We start from the raw sequence: 26,765 nt of genomic DNA on the forward strand, positions 1-26,765 counted from the left end.
TGGCCTTCTTGGCCACCTGGGCACACTGCTGGCTCATATTCAGCCGGCTGTCGATCAACACCCCCAGGTCCTTTTCTGCGGGGGAACTTTCCAGCCACTCATCCCCAAGCCTGTAGCGTTGCCTGGGGTTGTTGTGGCTGAAGTGCTCTTAAAGCTCATTCCAACACTGAACTCATCAGCCTGAGAGGATACATCCCACAAGACTGCTCAGACAAGACAGTCTTTAGCTGAAGACGCTTAAGCTACCACACGCAGAAAGTCTCACCATTTCGCAGGCTGTTGAGTCCCTAACCCAACTATACTGTCCAGGTACAACCGAGCTCTGGCATCATAAATATACATTCAGAATAATTTCCCACACCATTATCTATTACAAAACTAATATGCTTAACTTCTCAAAATAAATAATTGTTCCCAACCATCTGTAAAGATAGTCTAAAGGCTGAAGCCTGACCTTAACAAAAGCTCTTTTCACCTGTGGATGGATCTTCCAATTCAGAGTTCAGTCATGGAGAGAGTAAGAAGTGCAACAGAGCCTGGCATTAGCAATCTCGCTGAAAGCTTCCTGGTTTATGGGTAGTGTCACTGTTTGGAGTTTACCATGACTTGCATGTACAAGAAAAATCTATGCACCCAGCAATGTAAGTTAGGTTGTTAAAGCCTTTTTTTTTCCCTTCTCCTGCTAGAATAAGCCATTCAGGGTGATATCCCTACCAGTTCTGCTCTGAGGAACTAGACTTTGGATTTGTTTTCTTCTCCAAATTACTGTGCTGGGGGGGACTCTAAAATGAATTTAATCTTAATTGGCATGACTAAAAAATATAGTTTGGGCTTTCTCATCAAGGATGCTGAGTTCTCAAATTTACAGGTTTATATTTGTTTGATTTATTCTTCAACAGCAGCAAAGTATTTTTGTGAGATCTAAAGCCAGTAAATAATAAAAGTGTCTGAACTTGGTTATTTAAACTTTATTATATGTTGTAACTGCAGAGTTCAAACATACAGAACAGGCAACTGAACAGTGCTTGGTTTAGCTCATTATTATTACTGTAGTTAATTCCTCCTTTTCATACCTACTACACTGTTTATTCGTTAGGAGATTTGGTGGGATTCATCTGTCCAAACTTCAGTGAGTATGGTGTAGACTTCTCTATCTCAACTACCTTGTCCAAGCTCCCTGTCAAGATGTTGGGGAAAACAGGCACTTCTTTTAGAGTGTGTTTTGCTTGGTCTAATGAGGACACATAATCAAGGACAAGATTGAGTTTCATTCTGGAATTGCCTGTGTCTTTAGTGTGGGCCAAGACAACTTGCCCAGACATAAATATCTGGGTAAGATATTTGTCTTTTCATGGATATCAGAGAAGAGACAGATTTCATCTGCTGAGGTGGCCGTCTAAAGAAAGATGAATGAAAATAAAAATAGATCTAATAAATTATTCCCTTCTTTCATACAGATTTATCATGTGTATTAGTATAGCTTTGAAAAGAGTTAAGGAACAAATGTTTGGATGAAATGTTTGTAAAAAGGCCACTAAGGAAAACAATACCTGCACACACACAAAAAATCCTGCTGTCAGTTAAACCTGTACAAATAGAGCTGAGCAAGGAAACAACAGAAATTGAGTTCAGGCAGAGATGACTGCTCTTGCACTGCTGTGTTTGGGCTTAGGCTATTTCTTGAAATTTCCTACTGTTTTAACTAGCTTAAGCTAACTGTTTAGCTTTTCCTGGAAATGAAGCACTTAGAAGGTCTATGACTGCTGAAATACAAGTTAAGAAATTTCCACTTCTCTTTCCAGGTGTGTTGGACAGGATATTCAGTGATGTGGCTTATCAAGAACCTAGGCACCGAGGTCAAACACAAATATGGGTATAATTAACAGTGCAAATATATCCTAGAACCAACCCAATACTTTTTTTTTTTTACAAGAAAGAGGAGTTCCTGTTAACCCCACTTAGCCCCCCCAGGTCAATCACAGGAGTACTCCTCCAAGATACAGTAAATAAGAGTTTAAGTTCCTTCTCTGAACAATCTGGATGAGGGATCTAAACTCATCTCTCCCCCATTCTAGGTGAATGCCCCAGCTCCTGGACTCCTGTTTTGCGCTTTCTTTGTGATAAATGAGTATCTAATTATCTATACATAGCAAAAAAGATCCAGCATAAAAGACTTAGAGATTCCCCAGATATATCTCAGGAGCAGATCAGTAACTTCAGAATAAAGAGGATTTTTGATGCAAATCCCTGCTCCACATCAAGCAGAGAAAGGAACCAAATCTGAATTACGCACCTTTCATGTGGATGCTCTGCCTGCTAGGTAGGGGGAAGTCTTGAGCAAAGCCTCGCCTGACACAGTGCTTTCTTGGAACTGCAGACCACCCATACATGTAAGAAAACACCTAGTTTGTCCTGAGGTACTAGTGCTTAGATGTGCCATATTTTAGTGTGAGTCCGGAGCAGACAAATGCTGGTGTAAATATGGGCATGCACGGAGTTTAAGATCAGGCAAACATCTGAGGAACAGCTCTGAGGATCTACATTCTTAAGCCTATATAGCAAGGTAAAACAATTAAAATATCTTTCAATGAACTCCATAATAGTCAGTTACTGAATAAAACAAAGTTATCATCCAAACGTAGATAATTTTCATCTGGCAAGCACAGTCATTTTGTGCATGTGTCAAAACCAAACCAAACCAAATATTCAAAATTACATGTGATTAACTGTCCAGGCACTTTTGCAAACACTAAATTCTATGTACACCTTTTGCATTTGTACACCAGTAAGAACGCATTGCAGCAGACTTTCACATGCCTGGTATACCTCTGTATTTCTTCAAGGAAATAAGGATTTATATTTCATATGTCTCAAGAACATATTTTCTGTAATGGGATACTTGTTATTAATATTGGTTCAGGTTTTTGATTATATACAATAAGATCAAAGTAGTCTGTGGAACAATACCTTCAAAATTAAAAACAGCTATAGCCTCGGATGAATATTTAAGCCATGTACAAAACGAGGTCTCTCGCATCGTCTGTCAGATTATAGATTTGATTGTGCAAGATGCTGGAAGTCCTGAATGTCTAATCAGTTTAACATTTCAAGATCTACTCAGAACTTTGCTGGATCAGGTTCAGAGTTTACAATGGTACAACTACACCTTCTTTGTAAAGCACTGCTTAATTAAAGTATTTATATACACAGCAGTAATTCATCGTACCATAAGGTACTGCTGATTAAAACCAGAAAGCTGGTTTTAAAACCTTGTGCACTCATTATAATCAACAGTAGGGAAGGATTCCTAAATGCTTGACCCACTTCCAATGCAATTTGACCCAACTCAGTGTGATGCAGCTCCATTTATATTTTATCTGTTGATTGGGTTTTATCCATTGAACTTATCAGCTATTGATTTCTACAGAACAGCACAATTTATAGAATCATTCCAGATGAAAAGGAGTAACAACTATTGTTCAGCTTTGTTTGTCCTTGGCCACCCCAACAGGATTAATTATCTAACACCATTTTTAGCAGATAAAGAGGCTAGCCTGTTCTGAAAAATGAAATGTGAATGGCATAACCTTCCTGGCATCTTGTTCTACTGCCTGACTGTTACTTATAGTTACCCAATGATTTTGCTGACATTTAATCTAAATATTCACTTACATCTTTATCTAGCCTCATAATTATGGACTACAGGCAAAATTCCTATCCTTGAGAATGGCAGCTAAATTGTAGTATAGGAAGGGAAACCTACCATATGTACAAGCCAGGAAGCTTTCCTCCTGTTTTAGACCTTTATGAGGCACACACATCTTTTTGTTTAGGTAATCAGTGGCAATTTCTTGAACAGCAATTCACGAATCTCAGATGAGGACAATTCCCAGCAAACTCATATCATCTGAGAAAAGGGAATACACAGGAGAATATTCTATCAAAGCACAAAGGAGTTTACCAATGTTTCAGGGACTCATTGCTACTGGCCCTCTACAAAGACTGGAAAATACATACATGATCATGACAGAGAGGGTATACTGTATGTAGTTTGTGCTGGCTCTAAGACAACAGTATATGTACAACACTATTTTTTATACAAAATTTAACCAATTTTAAAGCACATAGCATTCTTACCAAAGGAAGAACTGAACCTAGTTTTCAAAGTCTAGTTTTCTAGCAGTTCTCTGCTTTGGGAGGATACCAACAAAGATGAATACAAAAGGATTAACAGGGGAAATATGGAGAACTCTGTATTTCCTTTCTGCCCATCTTGTGCAGCCTTCCTGTTTCTGTATTAGCCAAGAAACTATTTGTAAATGCTCAGTGGCAAACCATTTGACTGAATTAGAGTAACATTATGAAACATTTCAACTCTGTGTTTCCATCTCCATCCTGAGCAATGTAAAACAGGGACAGAATTTCACTTTCTTAATGCAAAGTGACTGAAAGCCACTCTATGACCTAATCTTTCACCTAGTTAAAATTGGGTCTGTCAGCATAGAGTATTCCAGTTTCTTTATCTGGACCTTGAATGAGCTTACCTCAGCTGCTTGTAACTTTTAAATTCCTAAAGTTTTTCAGCATTAGTCATTTTATACATAAGAATAGAAAGAAAAAATATTTGCGAGCTTTTACCTTTGATCCTGTAATTGCTGACTTTTGAGTGCTTGATTTATGGCATGCAAATGTCATATTTCACTCCCTTACTCCCGTCTCCCCCTTTTTTTGCTTATTTTTAATAATAGTTGCAAAGCCAAGAAGATGAAAGGGAAGCAAGCATATGGAATACACCTAGACTTAAATAAAGCATTGCATAATAATTCACCCAGAATTTATCAAAAATGATGAGAATGTAAATGCCATCTGGAACGAATACTGCTTGAATGAGTGTAAATTACAGTCATTGTATTGGGTTTGCATGGCAAGGTTTTGGTAGCAGGGGGGCTACAGGGGTGACTTCTGTGAGAAGATGCTAGAAGCTTCTCCTATGGCAGATGGAGCCAATGCCAGCCGGCTCCAAGACAGACCCACCAAGGCTGAGCCCATCAATCAATGATGGCGATAACGCCCCTTTTAAGAAGGGGAAAAAGTTGCTGTGCAACAGCAACTGCAGCTGGAGAGAGGAGTGAGAATCTGTGAGAGAAACAGCCCTGCAGACACCAAGGTCAGTGAAGAAGGAGGGGGAGGAGGTGCTCCAGGCACTGGAGCAGACAGTACCCTGCAGCCCCTGGTGAAGCCCACGGTGAGGCAGGCTGTCCTCCTGCAGCCCAGGGAGGTCCATGCTGGAGCAGATATCCACCTGCAGCCCATGGAGGACCCCACACTGGAGCAGGTGGATGCCCAAAGGAGGCTGTGACCCTGTGGGAAGCCCATGCTGGAGCAAGGTCCTGGCAGGACCTGTGGACCCGTGGAGAGAGAGAAGCCCACGCTGGACAAGTTTGCTGTCAGGACTTGTGACCCCGTGGGGGACCCACGCTGGAGCAGTCTGTTCCCTGAAGGACTGCACCCCGTGGAAAGGACCCATGCTGGAGCAGTTCGTGAAGAACTGTAGCCCATGGGAAGGACACGTGTTGGAGAAGTTCGTGGAGAACTGTCTCCCATGGGAGGGACCCCACGCTGGAGCAGGGGAAGAGTGTGAGGAGGAGGGAGCCGCGGAAACAACATGTGATAAACTGACGGCAACCCCCATTCTCTGTCCCCCTGTGCCGTTCTGGGGGAGGAGGTAGAGAAAATCAAAAGTGCAGCTGAGCCTGGGAAGAAGGGAGCAGTGGGGGGAAGGTGTTTTAAGATTTGGTTTTATTTGTTATTATCCTACTCTGATTTGATTGGTAATAAACTAAACTAATTTTCCCAAGTCAAGTCTGTTTTGCCTGTGACGGTAATTAGTGAATGACCTCTCCCTGTCCTTATCTTGACCTGTGAGCCTTTTGCTGTATTTTCTCTCCCTTGTCCAGCCGAGCAGGGGAGTCACAGAACAGGTTTGGTGGGCACCTGGCATCCAGACAGGGTCAACCCACCACAGTCATGAAATCAATTATATTGTAACGAAGGATACTGCCCAGCCACTTTTACACCTGTTCTTTTAGTTTATGTATTAGTGAGCTGGTGAAAGCACAAAGCAACAGATACTGCTAGGGCCTAGAAATCACCTCTTCTCTCACCATCCTTTGCATCCACAACTTGTAGTTATCTGGAGTTTAGGAAAAGCACTGCAAATTCTGGGGTTCAAACAAGCGTAATTTTAATGCATGCCAAGAGTCCATAGCTGGCAGCAGCCCCTAGGATGAGTGCACCTTCCCCCTGCCTGGCTATGGCAGCACTGTTTGAGGGAAGGAGGCCGCACGTAATTCCTCAAATCTGACATGAAAGGGACAGTGCGCATTTCTGCTAGCATCTGCTGCCCAGCACAAGGAGGTACGTATGCAGATTGTGAAGGCTCAAGTTATTCTTCCAGTACGTCTGTCAATGGTCCTATGGGATACGAAGTCCTGCCAGGGATGCTAGCGGAATTGTTTTGTATGGGTGCATCTGTAGGCGGCAAAAAGAGCCTTTCCTTCTAACTTCTCTGCCTATGCAAAAGCAGCCAAGGTTTTGCTAAATGGGAGAGCCCCAGGCCAATTACTGCAAATAAATTGAACCTGACAGATCATTTCAGATAAACTTTGATTCCTTTTAGGATCGCATGCTAGGAAAGTCTCAACACAAAATTCCACAAGGCAGAGCTAAGCAACTTTGCAATGCTTCTACCTAGACCATTTTTCTTTTTTAATGCAGTAAAATAGCAAGAAAACATTACCATTATTCTGGCAAGATCTCCTTTGTCAATCACAACAAATGTCTAAGGGGAGAAAGGCTTGGAAAACTGCTTAGATGCTCAAGTCTTCAGTTACAAAGCCAAGGGAGATGCATTTCTCTGACTACTTCATCTTACAAGACAGTTAGGTTTCAGATTTGCTCCATTTGGGGAGAATCCATCTTGGGTAGCATTTTCAAAATGCCTAAGTGAGTGATTTAGAAATATAAGTCTTATGATTCAGTTCTCTTTCTCCCTAACATTTTATCTTTTATATTTAGTCAGCCTCTTCCATACACATAGATAGATCATGGAGGGCTAAAAAAAAAATAGAAATAGAACTTTGATTAAAAAAGATTATTTAAACATGGATCAATAAGGGAAATAGAAGCATAAGTCCAATTCAAGCCCAGAGCGGGGATGGAATATTCTACTTACCTGCTGGTCCATGGCATCAGTAGGGCACTCTGTATTCATAGGGCACATGTATATGTATCTATGACTTGCGAGCCCAGGGTCCTTCCCAGAACTCATGCTTCCATAAACTCCACCAATTCCAGAGCCAGCCCACAGTGTGAGTTATGTGCACCAGTGATTTTGGCCATCATAGTACATCATCAGCTGGCCTAAAGCTGCCTGAGTCTTGGAAGGCTTTCAGTGATTAAAATAGGCCTACGGTGTTGAAAAATGAACCTGTAACACACAGGCAATAATCTAGCATTTGGCTGCAGGTTATCACTTAGATGATTGTCAGCTGAATTTATCAAACCTGGATATGAGCAGTTAAAAAGCTTTTGATGATTTATAGCTTCTGTATACAACTGCAAACTTAAATCCAACTTAACATTTTCTGTGTGTGAAAATTAATGAATGATTTTTCAAAAATTTTGCTCTCTTCTCTGACTTCAACAAGCCCTTCATGTATTTACTGACCTTTGTGATTCACACTTCAGGGGCTTTTCATAGTCTTTCCCTTTTGAGGGGGGAAGCACAGACTAAATATGTGAACAACTTCCTCCTTTTTATCAGGCCCTCTGCCATTTACTAACACAACACAATGTTCGCCTGCTGTCACATCAGACTGCCACAACCATGCTCCAAATGTCACATTAGCAAAGTCAGGTTAAAATCACTTTGTGTTATAACACTTTCTGCACTGACCTTTCGAAGGACCAGAATGAGAGGAGGGCTTAGCTCCCCTTGCTCTGCACAGGGAGCCTCTCCTTATTTTCTGTTCTAAATGCAAGAAGCACTTGCTTTGTATTCAAGAGCCTGTTGGAGTTGCCAGCTTTTATGAACGTGCAACATCCCCGCAATCCACCGAACTCTCTGTGGCTTCATCCTATAACCTATGTGGTACAAGCAGTCTTGTTAAAGAGTAAAATTGATTGCTCAAGGATTTGGGTCTCTCTATATGAAAGACACCTTGTTCTTTCCAATATGCAGGTTGAGGAGCACCGGAATCTGCTTCCCCTGGCGTACTCAGCTCTCCATTTTAACGCTGTTCAGGGCAGAATGTGGAGCTACTTGCCTCACCAGGCTTATAAAAACCCGACCTTTTAAAATGGCCGGAACAGGGAAACTCTATGACTAATTTGGGATCTACAGCATAGTTTTAATTGAGACAAGGACCCACCATGGCTTTATGATAGATGGGAATATATGTTTCCTAGGGACAAGCTATCCAGCCTGCGCAGTGCAAAAGATGGTGTGCAGCTATGCCAGAACACTTTAGAGGATACCCTTTCAGTGAGGTATTGCTCCTTTCCTCCTTCGCCCTTATTGGTAGCCCCAAGATGATTTGCAGTGGCACAGCCACTGTCGGGGAGACTGTGCCAGTGCTTCCCATGTCAAATGCGGTTTCTGAGCCCACCTAAGCTAGACCAGGCAAGTCCCAAATCTGGTAAAATAAAAGGAAATGTATTATTATACATATACGCTCCTACACAAGGGATTAACCACCAAAGACTGTGCACAGTCTGTCAAGGTCAAGCATGGCCTGAATAGCTCTGAATTGGATATGCAGAAAGCAGTTCAGGGAGGAAAAATGTGTCCATGGCATAGAGGTTAAAAAAAGAGGGGAGGAATATAGTGAGGACACATAGAGATATCAAACAGCTTTGTGTCAGTTGTTAGGGATCATATAAAATATTATTTTTGTGTACAAATGGCAGTTCCCTATTCCTCTGCCTGACCATGTTTCTTACACGTACAGTATTAATTCAATGCATTTTTCATTCTGGCAGTAGTTTGAACTAAAACACTGCTAAATCATACGTGGTGAAATCACTTTTTTACAGGTAGATGTACTAGATCTATCTAATGAAATAATTTACTTACGAAGAATTCATCCCTTGTCCTCCATAATCACATAAGGAAAAAACTATACATGCACTCCAGTTGAAGATAACAAATACGAAGATGGATGGAATTGTAAGCAGACATTTTTCTCAACAGTCGACACTCATGTTCTCCCTCTAGTTTCAATTTTTGAACCAATAACTCAAAAGTAAGAAAAGTATGACTCAGTCCTTTTGTTCCTGGGGCAAGGGGACATTAGAGTCCATAGTAAATGTTTTAAAGATGTTTTGCCTAAGTCCTAAATATTTGGGTGTTTTTTGACTGCCAGAGTCTGCAAGAGGGAACTCTGGAAAATGAGCTTGCTCCCACTCAGCTTATGTGACTATGAAGGGTCTATACTGTCACTGGAAATAAGGAAATGGAAAGCTATTGTTTCCTGAACTGGCATCCCCACTTCGTTTCTTTTGAAAGAGGGGGTGATAAATTCCTGTTCAAGCAAGTCAGCAAGATTCACTGCAAATAAGCAGAGACATGCTTATCACAGAAGTATAACAAATTTAATATAGTTATTTTAAATGACATTATTAAAGCCAGAAAATGACACCTGTGCTGTTGTAGAGTGTTACTTAAGGTCAGACATTTAGAAATAAAATTCAAAAGACGTTTTTCTCCTCCTAAAGCTATTAACTACATACACTCATTTTCTATTACCATGTTTACAGCATCAGAATTCTTTAATTTCTGAACTGGAGTCCAGTGATGATGTATTGAATCAGGTTGTTATTACAGCAACTAAAATGTCTGCTTAGAGAACAAGGTGCCAATACAATGACTGTATGATCAGCTTTGACTTGAAATTAAATTAGCACTTGTAATGACAGAACAAAACCGAACTATGATTAGGATGCAAGAACTAGTAAATTTGAAAAGCAATTTAGTCTTTTTGTGCCCTTAATAAGGAGCTAATATCTGGATTAACATTGTTCCTGTGCTCTCAAACGTTTAATACCAAGTCCTGTATGAATTCCGCAGCACAGGATTCACAGCTGCCTTTGATCACCTACACAGTGAACAAATCCATCTTTACTGTTTTTTAAAAAGTGTTCCTATGTTCACAGGACATAGGTCTGTCTGTCATCTTTGTTTTCTCATAACACTGTGATAATATTGCCTACCACCCCAGAAGCTGTTGTCTAAAGGAAATTTTTGTCAAATAATCTTTGTTATAAAATTCCATTGACTTAGAGATCTGTCAGGTGTTATCACCTTATCTCAGGTTCTCTAGCCTACAACTACAGAAACCTTTACATGCCTGCATGGTGTACTGCTAAACAATATTCCGGTTTTATTTGTTCAAATGCTGTAATGTCAAGTAAGAAATCTATGTCCTTTTAGTAGCCTGGATAAATTTCATGTTCTTCTCTTCCATTCATTATGAATTAAAGCTGTCCTATTTCATGGGTTTGTATCTCTTGGGAAAATTTTTGAACTACAGGTTAGGGATGATGCCATTGCAATAGACCACATTCTCTATTAATTACATCAAATGAAATATTTTCCCATAATATATACTAGAATCTGATGAATTTCTTGTAAGTCTTCTGTCTTTTTATTCCCCTGTAGAAACTGTATTACAATTCCTTCTAGGAAAAAAGCGTCTCTCCTAGATGCCAAGGGGAGAGACTTGCCAGCACACAGCAATTCAAAGAGCAGCACGCTGGGGAGGCTCCACAGCCCTCGAGAGACTCTGCCTCTCTTCAAAAGGTGAGGAGGACTGGGTGGTGAAAAGGTGGGACAGCATTGTACACCACCTGAAATGAAACATCCGATTGAGTCAACTCTAGTAGTGGTAGGATTCTGAATATCGATTGCAAAAAAGATGTATTTTTTAAGTTGCAGTAAAAGTAGGAGAGCTCTGAAGGAGACAGCTGACAATTTATTCAGGTCCTTCCCACGTGCCATTTCTTTAGCAGAGTACTAATTTCTGTTAACTTTCTGGAGCTGGACATGTCAAACTTTTGTAGAGATTAATCATTGTAAAATTATTTTCTGTTGCTTTCCAACTTTTTTTCTTTGCTTTTACTTTTGAAACTTAATCCTTCTCCTTGGTATTTAAGACAACCCCTAAGACTTTTTTGCACAAAATAGTGACAGAGACTTATCAGTTCCTATGAAACACTTGTGCCTCAGAGTATGCCGGATGAACTGAAGTGGAATCCTATAAAAAATACAGCTATTTCTATTGCCCCAGTTATTGTCCCAGTAATAATTATTTGCACAGTCCAAACCACCTCTCAGGGGATGAACTGCTCTATAAAACACAGGCACAAACAGAGCAATAAATAGGTCTTCCCTGCTCCTCACACAGGCATGCCTCTCATGCCTGGGGGAAAATAGTGAATCCAATTCTTCCCAGTGACTCTCTCCTGCTTACTGCAGCTTTGGGTGGCACAGAAGAACCCAGCCAGTCTTAAGCTAGCTGGCTTGAGTGCTGATAGCTGCAAAGCTGTGGTCTCCCATAGCTGTGCTCCCAAAGGAAAGGTTACCTACCAAAATGCTTGTTTTGCTCCTCGGCAGATTTCCAGCTTACAGTCTGTTCCACGTTATTGTCGCTACACTGCTAGCAGCACCCCAGTTGGCCGGTTTAAAGCTAGCTCAGGTAAACAAAATTAGCTGTCGTAACAACCAGCAGCTGCAGAATCAGCGTACCCTTTCAGTGCACTCTCCCTGGCCTTGAAATTTATATCCACACAATATGGCTTGTTCCAAATGAGGTGACTCTAGCAACTCCACACACTTAATCCCATTAATCCTTCTTTGTAAGTAATGCCCTAATACCCCAAACAATTTCTGTAGCTCTTATCTGTCCTTTCTCCAGTTTGACAATATACATGCACAACTTAGGTACCTGAATCTCAATACAATATTCCATATTTATTTATAAAAACTAAACAAACAAACAAACCCTCTAACTACTAGTAAATAATACCAATAGAATAGATTACAAGAGGAATAACTGGCTCAGGGGAAAACACTGCTGCTAGTAGGTACGGAACAAAAAGTGAAATTGAACAGGAAACATGTCCAAAATAATCTGACAACAAAAGGGGAAAACAGCTATAAACATATATAAAAATATAATCTCCTTTATGTTTTCATCTGACAGAAGAGTGGTATAAAGGTGCCTGAGATACTGATAATAATATGATAGGCGATGTCCAGTGCTAGCAAGGTACAGAGTAACATACAAGAGAAAAATAATAGCAAGTATACATACGTAGTTGTTGGTACTAATTAATTAATAGCATCCAGGATGAGATGTTGGACTTACTGTGGCTGGTTCTTTGAAAACATCAGTGCTGTGCTCACTGGTGGCCAAAGAGGCAAAGAGAAGACGAATGTAGTGGGACAGAATATTGGGAAAGCAGTCAAAATAACACGCAAAGGTTATTCAGGAGTGTGAGGTATGGCAGTGAATGTTTCATTGCCACATGTGGGTCTCGTTAAGCTCTTGCGAAAAAGGAATAAGAGTATCAGAAGAGGTGGGGATTATTAGAATTACAGAGCAGCTTTTACATGATGAAAAAACTAAATGGATGACAAGGACTCGCATTTCTAAAAGACAGTAATTGATAAGAGAGATCTGTAAAACATGAATGATATGAAGAAAGTGAGTAAGACACAATTACTCATTGCTTCTCACATTACAAGAAGCAGGGTATGCCCAATGAAATTGTGAGAGAGCTGGTTTAAAACAAACAAACAAACAGATGGAAGGGCTTTAATCGTTACATGCATAATTATTTTGTGAAACTCATTGCCACTGGGTGTGTTGAAGGCCAAAAGTATAAATGGATTCATGAGAGATATGACAAATTGATAGAGGATAAATCCACATACAACTGTTAAACCTGATGGTCCGAAGACACCCTCCAGCTCAAAAAGTCATTAAAATATGTGCCCTTGGGAACTCAGAGTGTAAAATAGAGAAAAAAACAATTCTATATATGCCTGTTCTGCTACAGATACCCAAAACTGGCATATGCCATATCCTTTCCTCAGTATCCGTTACCAAGCGGATACTGAGCTGGACAGAGCTTGTTATCTGACCCAATACTGCATTTCTTCATGCACTAGATATACAAATAGTTATGATCAGATCCAAACAGGTTATCAGGTGCTACATCATTAGCTATCGAAACACCAAAATCTCTGCACTCCAAATCCCACAACTTGGTATACAGACAAGGGATAAGTTTCACTTTTCTGTTTGGGGTTGTCAGGAGATAAATGGTATCTCTTGATAGATTTCCTAATTATCAGTGCTTTTTTTAAAATGTGTATGTCTTTGTGTGTGTGTTGGGGGCGAGGAGTCACCCCTTTCTGTCAAGAACTGATTGGGAGTCACTTCTTTAAAACGCATCAGCAGAAGGGGAGGTGCAGCGATTCCCTTTCATATAGTACCTATTTAGATAAAAATGGTTAGAAGAGTCATCATATACTTGGGAAATCCCAACTTTAATTCACTTTCTGCCTGAGGAGAACTGTAATTTTCACCTTTTTCTATTTATAGGCTATACATATGTCTGGATAATGACTTTCACTATTTGTCCCGCTAAAAATCTTGTACAACATAGGAAAAAAATCAAGACTGATAGACCAGAAGACAAAGGGTGAGAGGTCCTGACACTATAACCAATTAGTAGTTATGATCCTCACTTGGATGAGGGATCCAAGCCCCAAAGATTACTTAAGCATTTTACATTCAAATAATACATTGGATTTAATGGGGAAAAAAAACCCAAAACATAGAACTGATGTTGGAAGAGCAACTAAATCTATGCTTCCTCCTTACAAATAACCTAACCACCAGTCTAGGGTTTCATGCTTATCCTATGTCTCTTACTAGAAAAAATTCAATGATATACAACAAATGGTAATAGTAGCATAAAGTGGATGAGCACTTGTAAACAGAGTGTCAGAATCACGTAACAGACACTGCAGAGGAGCGATAACTCAAGATTAAATACAGCTGGGCTAGCAGAGACCTCAAGATATAATAAAAGTCATCTCTTTGTCTCAAGGCACAATGAATACCTCTACACCACTTCAGAGGTCTGTTTAACTTGTTCTTCAAAACTTCCAGAGGTAGCAATTTTATGCACCTTCCAGAGTTTAAAGACCCTTTTCATTAGAAAGTTTTTCCTAATATTTGGCTTAAATCTCCACTGCTACTATTTAAATCCCTTACTTCTCAGCCAGCCAAGGAGGGCAGGACAAGCAAACATTTTAGCGGCAATTTGTCATGTATTTCAACCATCTTCTCTTCTCTAAGCGGCCTAGATCTTTTGCTTTTCATAACGAGGTATGTTTTTAATCTTCTGTCATCTTTACACATTTTCCTTAAATCAGCACTGGACACAGGAGTTAACTGTAGCCTCTTGGCACTAGGTAGATTGAAAAGATTTATACATACAGAATTTTCCTTTTTTTACCTCTGCATGTTTTTGCTTACTCATGTTCAGCCTGTGACCCACTGTAACCGCTAGTTCCTTTTATGTATAACTGTGACCTGGTGAATTGTTCCCCATTTTGTATTTGTACAGCAGTTTATTCCCAATGTAGCACCAGGCATTTGACCTAAATAAACTGCATTCTGTTTTTTCCTGATTACTTCTTCAATTTGTTAATAACTTTTTGAATCCTTTTCTAGTCCCCCTTGTGCTTGCTGGCTCCCTCAGAGACTATTGTACATTTGATAATTACAAAATTTAGTTCATCTTCTTAATCAGCAATGTCAATATTCAGTGACTCCAGATTTAAGGCACATCCTTTCAGGACTCTACTTGGTATATCTCTTCATATTAGGAGGCTATTCTTTTCACTGATATGGGACTGTAAATCAGTAAACCCCTATTCCAAATCGCTTAAGAAAATGGCATTGCCAACAAAAGAGAGAAGTGGTATTCCGCAGAGGTAGTGCAACTGAAATGCAATGCCTAAAATATTTGTTGAATCAGCTTTCTAAATGACAAGCTATAAGACAAGATAGCACCAGTGGGTTTTTGTATACCACAGTTCAGACTATCAGGATGAACTGGCATTGAAACATCTGACAGCAGGTAGAAAACTATTATTTAGGGGGATTTCAATTGGGAGGGACCGATTAAAGGTTCCACGTAGTCACCACTAACTGCCCTGAAGCTGAAAAAGCAGGTTCAGGGCGGTGCGGGAGGTGGTTCATGTGTGTGTTGTGCTGGAAAATAGCTATAAACCACCATGGGTACTGTTTAACAGGCTTAATTCAACAGGATGAATTGATCACTAAGCTAAAAAAAAACAGTGGTCACTAGGATATGAATGGCTGCAATCTAACTACACTACTCACATGCAGATAAAATGGAGTGGATACGGCACACCAAGAAGTCTATCAAATACACATTTTTGTGATTGCAGTCAAGCACTCCAGTTAGGATGTGTCAGAAGCAAGCTTTCCTGACTCCTTAATTAATTCCCTTTTTTGTGTGCAAAATTATAGTCAATAATAACATAGTGATCTTTTCCAGAAGAGTCCAGCTGCCAAGGATAAATAGCATGCAGTTTGTTTTAGATCTTTCTTGTCCGTTACATGACACTAGTGATTATTTATTGTTCACTATTCAAATTCTGCTCAGCCAACAGAATTCTGTATTTCTTCATCTACTTTTCCTCTAAGTTCATACCCAGCTATGCAAAGGTACTCCTTAATCTCTGAAAAAACTTGATATTTATAAGGAGACACTATTCTCACTTTGTAAATATACTACAGAAGCAGAGAAATCTGAATCCACTGGATATTTGACACCACAGATTCCAGATATATGACATGAGATACTTCAAATCTGAGTTTTCAGAGTTGTCACTAAATATTTCTGTTTATTGGATTACATTTGTTCAACATTATCATAGAAATAAAATCCACAAATTGGGTCTGTGGGGTATATACTGGACAGATGTTAAATATAAAAAAAAATTCAAAGGCAATTAGTCTCATTATTTATATGAATCCTTATGGAAGCAAGAACCAAAAGTAGTTGAGAGTCTGCTGGGCTGTGTTTAGAATAATAGAAGGAAAATTTTCCAGGGCTGGATTGATGTCCCTGGAGAACAAGCTATTGTATCTGTAGGTGATTCTGGAGAATTGCTAATGTGTCCTTCATTGCATCAGTTGTGGACAGCAAACAAGCCAGAGCTAGGCAGATGAACTGAGGCTCCAGGAAAGCAATCCTGGATTCTTGTGTACCTTGCTCTGGATTCTTGTGTACCTTGCTCTTGACTGTAGAGTAGTTATTTGTTTGTCTGTTTCTGTTGAATAAACTTGGAGAAGAACATCTGGGGCTTTTACTGCAGAAATTCAGTAAGGCCCTTTCTAAGAAGACCAAGGGTGTTACACTTTACAAGCCACGCTCTCACTCTTGCTTGATATCCAGATCAGCCTTCAACACTCACAAACGTCATATCTATTATCTGGTTAAATGAGTTGAAACTCTTAAATTCTTCCCAAAAAGACACAGCAGATGACCACCCACTTTCTTCAAGTTTTCTCCATATGCACTACCACAGACTTTTGTTCTGATCTACAAGCATGATTTATGCACATTTCCTGGTATTTGTTTACAATTTAGCTTTAATTTTCTTTTTTAACCTATTCCAGCACACAAGTCTCTTAGGTTTTCTCTAATGCCTCACAGAAATAAGAATAAGACTGAAAGCAAGGTTCCGTTTAGGCTCCAGTCAGATTTGTCGGAAATGATATGGCAAAGCGAAACACTCTGAAGGACAAGCATGTATCTGTTCTTGCAGCCTCCTGTATCACAGCAACCTACAATCTCAGGTTTGCTGCTGCCCTCCCTGCTCCTTGATATGCACACAACAGTTGCCAGGATCCTCTTTCAGCTCTCACTAGCCAAAAGATTTTGGCCATCCACTGCAACTATGTGTTTGACAGTGAGAATAGTCCTTTAATTACACCCGTGGAAAAATTGCTTCATTAGGAAAGATGCCAGCTTCAAACATCACTTGGATGTTTGAGCTAGACTGACAGACTGCTCTTTATCTACCAGCAAGGTAGGGGAACAAAATGCTGCTATATGTGCTTTGTGTCCTCTGCTGCACATTAAATCATTGCTGGGTGGTATTCATGATCTATAAAGCAGTAAGTAGTTTGGTCACAGCTATCTCTGGTACCATCTGTTTGACCACTTGCAAAAGTAACAGGCTGCACAGAAGCTGAAAAAAGAGATATGACTAGCATGAGTTTGGGAAAAACTATACCTAGTTTCAAAATCAAACCACCTATTCAAAATTTCATCACAGGGTGTCAGGCATACTGCAGTTACCCTCTGAACCCTCACAGGCTGGTTTTCTCTCGCCTCTGGAAGACATGGTTGTCTACTTTTTCCATAGCCAAAATGTTTGCAGATAGCATCATTAACACAAAAGTTTCCAGCAAAGAACAGAAAATTAAGCTCCTGAGTCTACCCAGCTAATTTTCTACTCTGGCAAATGAGGAACAGCGTTTTTTGACAAGGAATCCTGCTTCAGATATATGATTACCTGTTTACCTGTTCTATTTTTCTGCATTGAATTATTTGTGGTAACTGTGCATTTTCATTCAAATTGTTAATAAAACTGTAAAACGGTGTAGATGAAGAAATGACTCGTGAGATACAGAACACTAAAACTGATGATTCCCAATTACTATGTTTGGATAATAAGCTGCTAATACCTTGAATATATGCTATACTCATAATTACAATTAATCTCATAAAAGCATTTACAAGACATCTTGATGTGGTCTTTTTTCCCAAGAACTCACGATGATTTGTATTATATTTAAAAAATTTTAATAAATGAGTTGCATATCTGTCTCAAGCACCTAACAACTATAACGACAAAGGAAAAGCTCATTTACCATTTTAAGTACTGGACTTAATTAACTTCTTTTCATTATTAGGAACTTCCCCAATAGTCTAAGATTTATTAAAAGTTGACGTGAATGTTTCAGAAAGCTTCCTAACCAATAAATATTTCTTTTGAACAAATTAATAATTTCTACAATTCTGCCACATGTATTGAATATAAAAGCCTTGTATAAAAACAATTCCAATGAAAGAACAGAAAAAAATTAATAAAATATAATTTGCAGTTAAACAAAGATAGATTACTTTCACCTATGTTGTTATACTGTTCCTTATTTCAATTTCTCGTATGTTTTTTGTACATTCTTTTCATTTCCAAAATTAGTAAGAACAAAACTTCAGACCAGACTTCAGATGTGTTGACAGACTATTGCTTGCATGACAGAGAATCCAGCCCTTCTCCTGCATTTCTTCCTAGGATACCTGGGTTATAAAAAAACTTTTTCCTGTAGGTTAATTGGAAACCTTTGGTTGATGGTGTGTGCCCAAATCAGTTCTGAAATTGTCATTATGCAACTGCAAGGAATTATAAAATGGGCGGCTATCTCCTATGTTCTTACTGACCAAACAGTACTTCAATTGATGGTAAAACCATTGGTATTAAATAGTGTCTGCTGTGAAATTGAAAAATGTTATAAAGAAACTCTAGTTTGAATGGTTGGAAATAAAAATCTTTATAAAAATAGCTCCTCCAGATTAGTTCAGAAGATGCATGTCGCATCTCCCCATGAACCCAAATCACACCCTTAATGCACAGAGGGAATGTGCCAAACTTCCTCCTCACCCAGATGCTCTAGCAGGGTACATACAGCTGCCTTAGGCATAATGCGTAAGGGCTCCTTCAGACTTCTGATTAATAAACACGTCTTGTAAAATCCCCTTACAATATTTTCTCATGATTCTTTCATGTGGCTGTAAACACTGCTACTATGAAAAAAAAGGGGGGAAGAAGAGGAAACAAACAATATTTTTATCATCAGTGTGGAGCAAGAATTTCTAAATTATATTATCATGAGATGACGTCTGCAAAGTTTTAGCGGGTAGAAATGCTTCAGGGAACATGAGTTAATACCATCAGTTACAGTTTGTGAAGGCAAGAGCAATCCCGAAGATTGCTTCAGTAGATTAGAATGAGGAACAGATCCCCCTCAAGTGCATTGCTGTTAATTAATAATAATGCCCATACAGCAGACAATTTCTGTTCAAAGGATGAGCCTTTGTGACTTGGTCAGTAGGATTATATTTAAAATTATCTCATGAAGATATAGGGAGTGCAAGCTTCTTTATCATCCATTGTCTGAAAAGGATTTGCCAGCTTTCTCACTACTACTCTCATGAGACCATCCAAATGCAATCATCTCCGGTTTTATCTCAGTCTCAGTCTAGGAACAAAAACATGAATTGCATTCTATAAACTGTAGAAACAACTATGACATGTCTTCCATGAATCACCGTTTCTGCAGAAAACTCTCCCAAGCAAGCACCTCTTCCCAGTGCAAATGACCCTCGACAAATCCCCGCGGCTGCATTTGTGGTCTCTGCTGCTGAGACCATTCCCTGCAGGAGCAGGTCAGGCTGAGAGAAGGCAGCAGGCTTGGCGAGTCGCACTGTGGACTTTGTTGCTTCCAAGGGATGAGGTCAGCAGTTTGTGTCCTCTGTACGCTGAGGGACTGACTCCTGAAGCAACTTTTAGCAAGCAGTTGCACAATGTCAAAAGTGAGTCTTCAGAGAGCACAAACAAAACTTGAAAGAGCTTAACAGCAAAAAAACTCTCTAAGTTTCTCTTCAGATATGGTTTTTGGAAACAACCGTATTAAGGAGTGGATGCTTAGCTGACCAGTACAGTTTTATAGATCAGTAGTTTCTATAAGTATGTGGATTTTCTTCTAGAAAAATTCTTGGAAATATCTGGGAATACCTCAGAGCACGCAGGGTTCAAAACACAGTATTTTAAACAGGTAACAAAACTTTATAAGTGTATCTTGCTGCATCTTCCAAGCAGTTTCTTGTCAAACTAATGTTTCATATTTAAGACATCCTGAAACAAATCCAACTGATACACAGGTTTGAAACTGCATACATGACTATAATGAAAAGTAAAGTGTTTGCAACCTACCTTGGAACTGCGTAAATTTGATGGTTCCCATCCTCTCTCCATTTCTGAAAACAACTTGACCCTAAATAAAATAAATAAATTCTTTAAAAGTTTTATAAATCTCTCATAATATAGTTTCATTAGCACTGCAATTATTTTCCATTCACTATTAAAATTACCCAAGCAAAGTTTAAACTTTGACGATAGCAGATTCAACCAAAGTTAAAATAACTCAGTAACACTTCCTTAAAGCGTTCTTCCACAGATTTCAAATGGCCTTAGAAAGTTGACCAGTGTTATCACCCACTTTTCATGGATAGAAATGGAGGGACAATAAAGCCAGTAACTTACTGAATCTCAGATGATGAGAGGTATGCAAAAAATTGATTTTTCACTGTGTGACTGTTTTTATCAAGGATATGCAAGAGCTATCAAAGATCATACAAGAAAATGGTTCTCCATTTCATTCATCACATGGTTCTCCAAATGGCTCTATAATCTACTTATATCAGTGATTATGGATATCTGTAGCTTTTGTCGCTTGGTTTTGTACTACATCAACACACATGTCCTAGTATTCTTTTTAAACATAATGCCTTTAAGTCAGTACTACCTTTTCTTGTGCTACAGGTTGTTACTCTTCAAAATAATGGTCACGTAATGCTGAAACTTCCTCACATAGCCCTAGCAAATTATTCCAATCTTTCATCCCATCTCTCTGACTTAAGAAAAGTTCTCGTTAAATTTCTTCCTTACTTCAGCTCTTTCGTGATTGAGTATGAAAGAAGAGGTTTTCATTCATTTATGCTAAGAAGTATTTTTAATATTTTGAACTTGCAGTGGAGTGCTGAGTTCTGTCAATATAGATCGCTGTTTTACTGCATCCCCAGTTTGGTTTATTATTATCCTCTCCATTAATCTTTGTTTTAGCAGACATCAGGGTAAGAGAAACCAAATTATAAATATGTAAGGCTACAATACATTTCTCTGTGCAAGCCAGCCCCTTTTTGGATAACCCTTTCTGGTCACTAAGGGGATGTACTGAAGGCAACCATCTGAATTACTGAAACCAGCTCCCTGCAAGGAACCATAGAACAGATGTGTAGTACAGAACACTCACCCAACATTTCCTGTAAGCCACAAAACACCATTTCCCTTTGATAAATAGAAGACTACACTCTTCAATAAGTGTAAGCTACCTTGTGCTAAACCTTAAAAGACAAAAGGCCCAATCTGTGACAAAAAGACAGCAAGAGAAATGAACAGTGGTAATGGAAGAGATTCTGGCAACAGCTACAGAAGGGCACAGGAGCTGCTCCTACTGAAATACAGTTGAGCTAAGTCTCATCCAGTGGCTGCTAACACAGCTCCAGGAGAGAACATAAAACATTAGCAAGCAGATTTATGTGTGCACCTTAGCAGCCTTCATCCAGATCTCCTTTAGTTTGGCGAAGAAGGTTTTAATAACGCTTCATTTATTTGAGCAAAATCGTAATGCATTTGACTACTTGGTTTAAGTGGCTACTTGGTTTAAGTAAAAAATAGTAGAAAATATTGAAGAAAAGAGCTGTAAAAATGCTATGCAAGTATCACTTATCGCAAATATATATCTATGATCAATCCAGTCTGAATTCTTGGTTCTGTGACCTGTGTCAGAGATTTCTATAGTTAAATTTTTCAATGTATGGAAAAAAATACTTTTTAATTTGATTTAAAATTTACTGCTTTTTACTTTAACTCTGCCTCCTCTTATTTTTATATTACAAGATAATAGGACTCTAAGTTGTAGTCTACTAGCGTGCTATTTATAGATAAACGTACAGCAAGAAACACTGCTGTCATCTACGATGGCAGTCATCTACGACTGTCATCTATTATTAATAGTATAATATACCAGCTCACAAAATTTTCTAGATTCCAGCTGCAACTGGTTTGCAATATTATTATTGCTTCTTGTAAACTCACCCACATTTTTATCATTCAGCAGGACAGACATACACCATATGCATCTGCTGACTAGAGATAAATACATACATCCTCGTTGACATGTTCTGAAACTATCAACAAAACATAAATCAGGTCTGAATGCTCTGAATAAATGTAAAAACTTGGATTTAAAAAAACATATAAACAGTTATAGGTTTAGAAGTATTTGTTTTTATCACCTTCCCTTTGCTGTGATTTGTGGCTTATAATGATCTAAGCAGTAGACAAATAAATATATGGATGTTGGTGATGAAAGAGTTATGGAACAACTCGTGTGAAAGTGTCCTTGTTACCTGCAAAAATATTCAATCACAGTGTTTTACTTTAGAATCATAGAATCATAAAATAGTTTGGGTTGGAAGGGACCTTTAAAGGTCATCTAGTTTAGCCCCCGCTGCAATGAGCAGGGACATCTTCAACTAGATCAGGTGGCTCAGAGCCCCGTCCAACCTGACCTTGAATGTTTCCAGGGATGGGGCATCTACCACCTCTCTGGGCAATCTGTTCCAGTGTTTCACCATCCTCATCGTAAAATATTTCTTCCTTATCTCTAGTCTGAATCTATCCTCCTTTAGTTCAAAACCCCTGGTCCTATTGCAACAGGCCCTACTAAAAAGTTTGTTCCCATGTTTCTTACAAGTCCCCTTTAAGTACTGAAAGGCCACAATAAGGTCTCCCTGGAGCCTTCTCTTCTCTAGGCTGAACAACCCCAACTCTCTCAGCCTTTTCTCATAGGAGAGGTGTTCCATCCCTCTGATCATTTTTGTGGCCCTCCTCTGGACCCGCTCCAACAGGTCCACATCTTTCCTGTACTGAGGACTCCAGAGCTGGATGCAGTACTCCAGGTAGGGTCTCATCAGAGCAGAATAGAGGGGCGGAATCACCTCCCTCACCTGCTGGCCATGCTTTTTTCTATGCAGCCCAGGATTCCGTTGGCTTCCTGGGCTGTGAGCGCACATTGCTGGCTCGTGTCCAGCTTTTCATCCACCAGTACCCCTGAGTCCCTCTTGGCAGGGCTGCTCTCAATCCCTCCATCCCCCAGCCTGTAGTGATACTGGGGTTTGCCCCGACCCTTGTGCAGGACCTTGCACGTGGCCTTGTTGAACCTCATGAAGTTCACATGGGCCCACTTTTCAAGCTTGTCCAGGCCCTTCTGGATGGCATCCTGTCCATCAGGTGTGTCAACCGCACCACTCAGCTTGGTGTTGTCTGCAAACTTGCTGAGAGTGCACTCGATCCCACTGTCTATGTCATTGATGAAGATATTAAACAGTACTGATCTCAGTACAGACCCCTGAAGGGGACCACTTGTCACCCATCTCCATCTGGACATTGAGCCGTTGACCACTACCCTCTGGATGTGACCATCCAACCAATTCCTCATCCACTGAACAGTCCATCCATCAAATTCATACCTCTCCAATTTAGAGAGAAGGATGCTGTGGGAGGACCATGTCAAAGGCCTTACAGAAGTCCAGATAGATGACATCTGTAGCTCTTCCCTTGTCTACTGATGTAGTCACCTCATCATAGAAGGCCACTAGGTTGGTCAGGCAAGACTTGCCCTCAGTGAAGCCATGCTGGCTGTTTTGAATCACCTCACTGTCTTCCACGTGCCTTAGCATGGCTTCTAGAAGGATCTGTTCCATGATCTTCCCAGGCACAGAGGTGAGGCTGACAGGTCAGTAGTTCCCAGGGTTCTCTTCTCTACCCTTTTTAAAAATGGGTGCAATGTTTCCCTTTCATTAAAGCTTACTGGAAAATGCTAAAAAGTCAAATACGCTATTAAAAGGAATAACAATTTCTAAATATTACTTTATGATTTCTGACATTGTTTTGGGTGATGGTCACAGACTACAGAGTCTCTGTGTTATACATAGAGATACTAACAGGAAAAAATAATTTTGATAAATAGAAATCCACTATTTATTCCAGGTGTAATCTAATGAATAAATCTGTTTTCAAAGGTAAAATCAATAAAAAACCATATCGGTAAGAAGCCCCAAAGCAGAAAATTCTAGTGCAATCCATGACAATGGCAGTACATATTTGCTACCCAGGCATCAAAACTGCAACCGCAGCTACAGTTACTACTTGGTTCTTTGTTCCTCGGAACACGTTGCTTCATATCCTGGGGAACACGCTGCTTCATAATGTGTGACAAGTAGCTACAGTGTCTCAAGTACCTTAAACCCTTCAAGACTCAAAAATTCCTGAGTGCTGGGTGAGGGAACACTCCTAGATTTTTACCAGGGCTTTAGGTAGCCCCAGCAGACACAGACATAGTGTTCCTGCTACAGTATTTGGTTCTGCCAGCGTGGCAGAAAGGAGCACTCCTCATCAACACTGAGAATTTGTATGAATAGCAATACCTTCATTTCACTTTTACAAATATTAACTTAAAACAGGAATAGGAAGGAAACTAATGAAAGTCACCTGTTGCTCTATGCTTTCCCTGCTATTTTATGAAAAATAAGAGAATTACATTTGGGGTAAAAAAGTGGAATAAATATATAATAAAATGTAGCATTTTATTTTATAAACTTATGGCAATGCTATTAAGAAATAAGCCAACCAGTGTTTCAGAAATGTGTTGTGTAGAAATGATGTGCTGATTTATGGCATGAGAAGTGAGTTATAATCTAATGAGTTCTATGGCTCACGTCAAGTCATTTCTTTGCCACCAAGGTAACATACCATAAGATTTAGCTAGAGTGTTATCTTCTTTAGGCTTGAGATTCATAAATTACTAACAGTGTTTTTTCTTTATTTAAAGTAGTGGATGTTTGAATAATAGATATTCCTAATACACACATTAAGCTCTGACATTACAAAAGCAAGTCTTAGTACTACTTTGTCCTTTATATTTACCTCACCACATACTCTAGCACATGTGCCAGTACAGACTGCAGCTTACAGTGTGACCCACCATAAAATCTAGATCTTACGAAATCACTATTAATATAACAACAGACAAAATCCTCTTTTACCTTCCATAGTGTTTTGGTGACATTGTATAGGCATGTTTAGATACTTAGTGGAAAAGGACCAGTGATTGTACAGATAAGAAGTACTCTTTTAAAGAAAAATAATAGAAGTAATGTCAATACTGTCAATACTTCAGAACATGACTCTTGGATTCAAACAATATTTCCTAGTCAGATAATAATTTTACTTCGAGAGATGCAAAATATGATGTCTCTCCTTTAAATCAACTACACAAGTTAATTACTTTCACGTAAACCAAACAATATATTTTACTATACATTAAAATAGTTAATCAGCAAATCTTTCCTCTTCATTACACACAGATCATCCCAATGGAGACTGATGGAAACCCCACTGGTGCCTTAGTACCTGTTTTATTTTCTTCAATCTACCATCTACAGATATTTTTTTTTTCTTTCTTCACTAGTTGCAAAAGTGATGCTAGAGTAAATACCAATTCTATAACTGATCTGCCCAACTTTGAGCTGTGGACAGGCACCTTCACATCAGCAATTATCCTTGAAAAGATGATGGGAAGGAAATAGAAATTATGTGGCTTGGAGTCCAATAGTCAGTGATGTGAACATAGGGTGGAAGAGAAGCTGAAGGATCTCCATCTGGCACAGTGTGGTACCCCAGATGTTGCTGCTGGTATGTACAGCCACTGCTGCACACAGCTTCCCAATAACCTATATTTGGGATCCATTGCAGCTGCATAATTGTTGATGGTAGGACTTGATGATCTTGCAGGTCTTTTCCAACCTTAATGATTCTGTGACTCTGTGATAACTCATAATGCAGCCTTACACAACTGTACCTTGCTCATTTTTCCTAAATGTGCAACCATCCCATAAGGGAACACAATACTAGTTGCACACTGCAAGTTAGGTGAATTGAACAATAGAAATACAGAGGCTTATGTTGGGGTTTTTTGTGTGGTTTTGTTGTTGTTTGGGGTTCTTTTAGATAAGTCTCTGAATCCAGCTGTTCTTCCTGTAATTGCTTGGCTTTTTTTTCCCCCAAAAGACAGTGCTTTAATGTCCTTTTCAAATGATGACAACCAGAACTGGACCAAACATTTCAACAGTGTCGGTCTCACAATTGCCACATAGAAGGACATCATCTCCGTGTTTCTTCTGTGTACTGCCTTGTTCTATGTGCTCTGTTTTACAAGCCTAACATTGTTTTTTGTCCTACTCACATGTACTTTGTTATACAGCATAACTGCATTTCATCTCATTACTAAAAAACAGTTTCTATCCTCCCTGGATGTACGATCTTGACCTTTTTTCTTGAACTGATGTTCTCTTAAGCCATCAGCCCTTTATTTGTGGTCAGAATAAGAAGTCCACAACAATCATCCATTTGCACTCACAAAATATTAGCCAACGTTAACTTTATTTTAGATACATGGGACTCCCCCTATCTTTATAGCACTTAATCATTTGTCTAGACTTTGAAGCAACTTTTTATTATACTTTATTTTTTTCCTGGTGGATAAAAAGTGAGTAACTTTGCTGTATTATGAACATGTCATTAAGCTCTTTTCGACCTATGGAGGACTAGTATTTATTAAAAGTTTCTTTGCATTATCACTAGCAGTATTATTATTCAGCTCTGGACATAGGCCCATGCCAAA

At 39.3% G+C, this 26,765-nt stretch overlaps 1 protein-coding gene across 1 annotated transcript in view; it reads right to left on the minus strand.

Annotated features, from left to right (window-relative positions):
* The window catches only part of GABBR2 (gamma-aminobutyric acid type B receptor subunit 2), a 506,706-nt gene that overhangs the window by 198,839 nt on the left and 281,102 nt on the right, over positions 1–26,765 (minus strand). The window contains exon 8 of the mRNA XM_059815457.1: positions 20,174–20,234. Within this exon, the coding sequence (XP_059671440.1) occupies positions 20,174–20,234 (61 nt within the window). The remainder of the gene's footprint in view (positions 1–20,173; positions 20,235–26,765) is intronic.

The sequence above is a fragment of the Gavia stellata genome, chromosome 3, assembly GCF_030936135.1.
Source record: "Gavia stellata isolate bGavSte3 chromosome 3, bGavSte3.hap2, whole genome shotgun sequence".
Taxonomy (NCBI): Eukaryota; Metazoa; Chordata; class Aves; order Gaviiformes; family Gaviidae; genus Gavia; species Gavia stellata.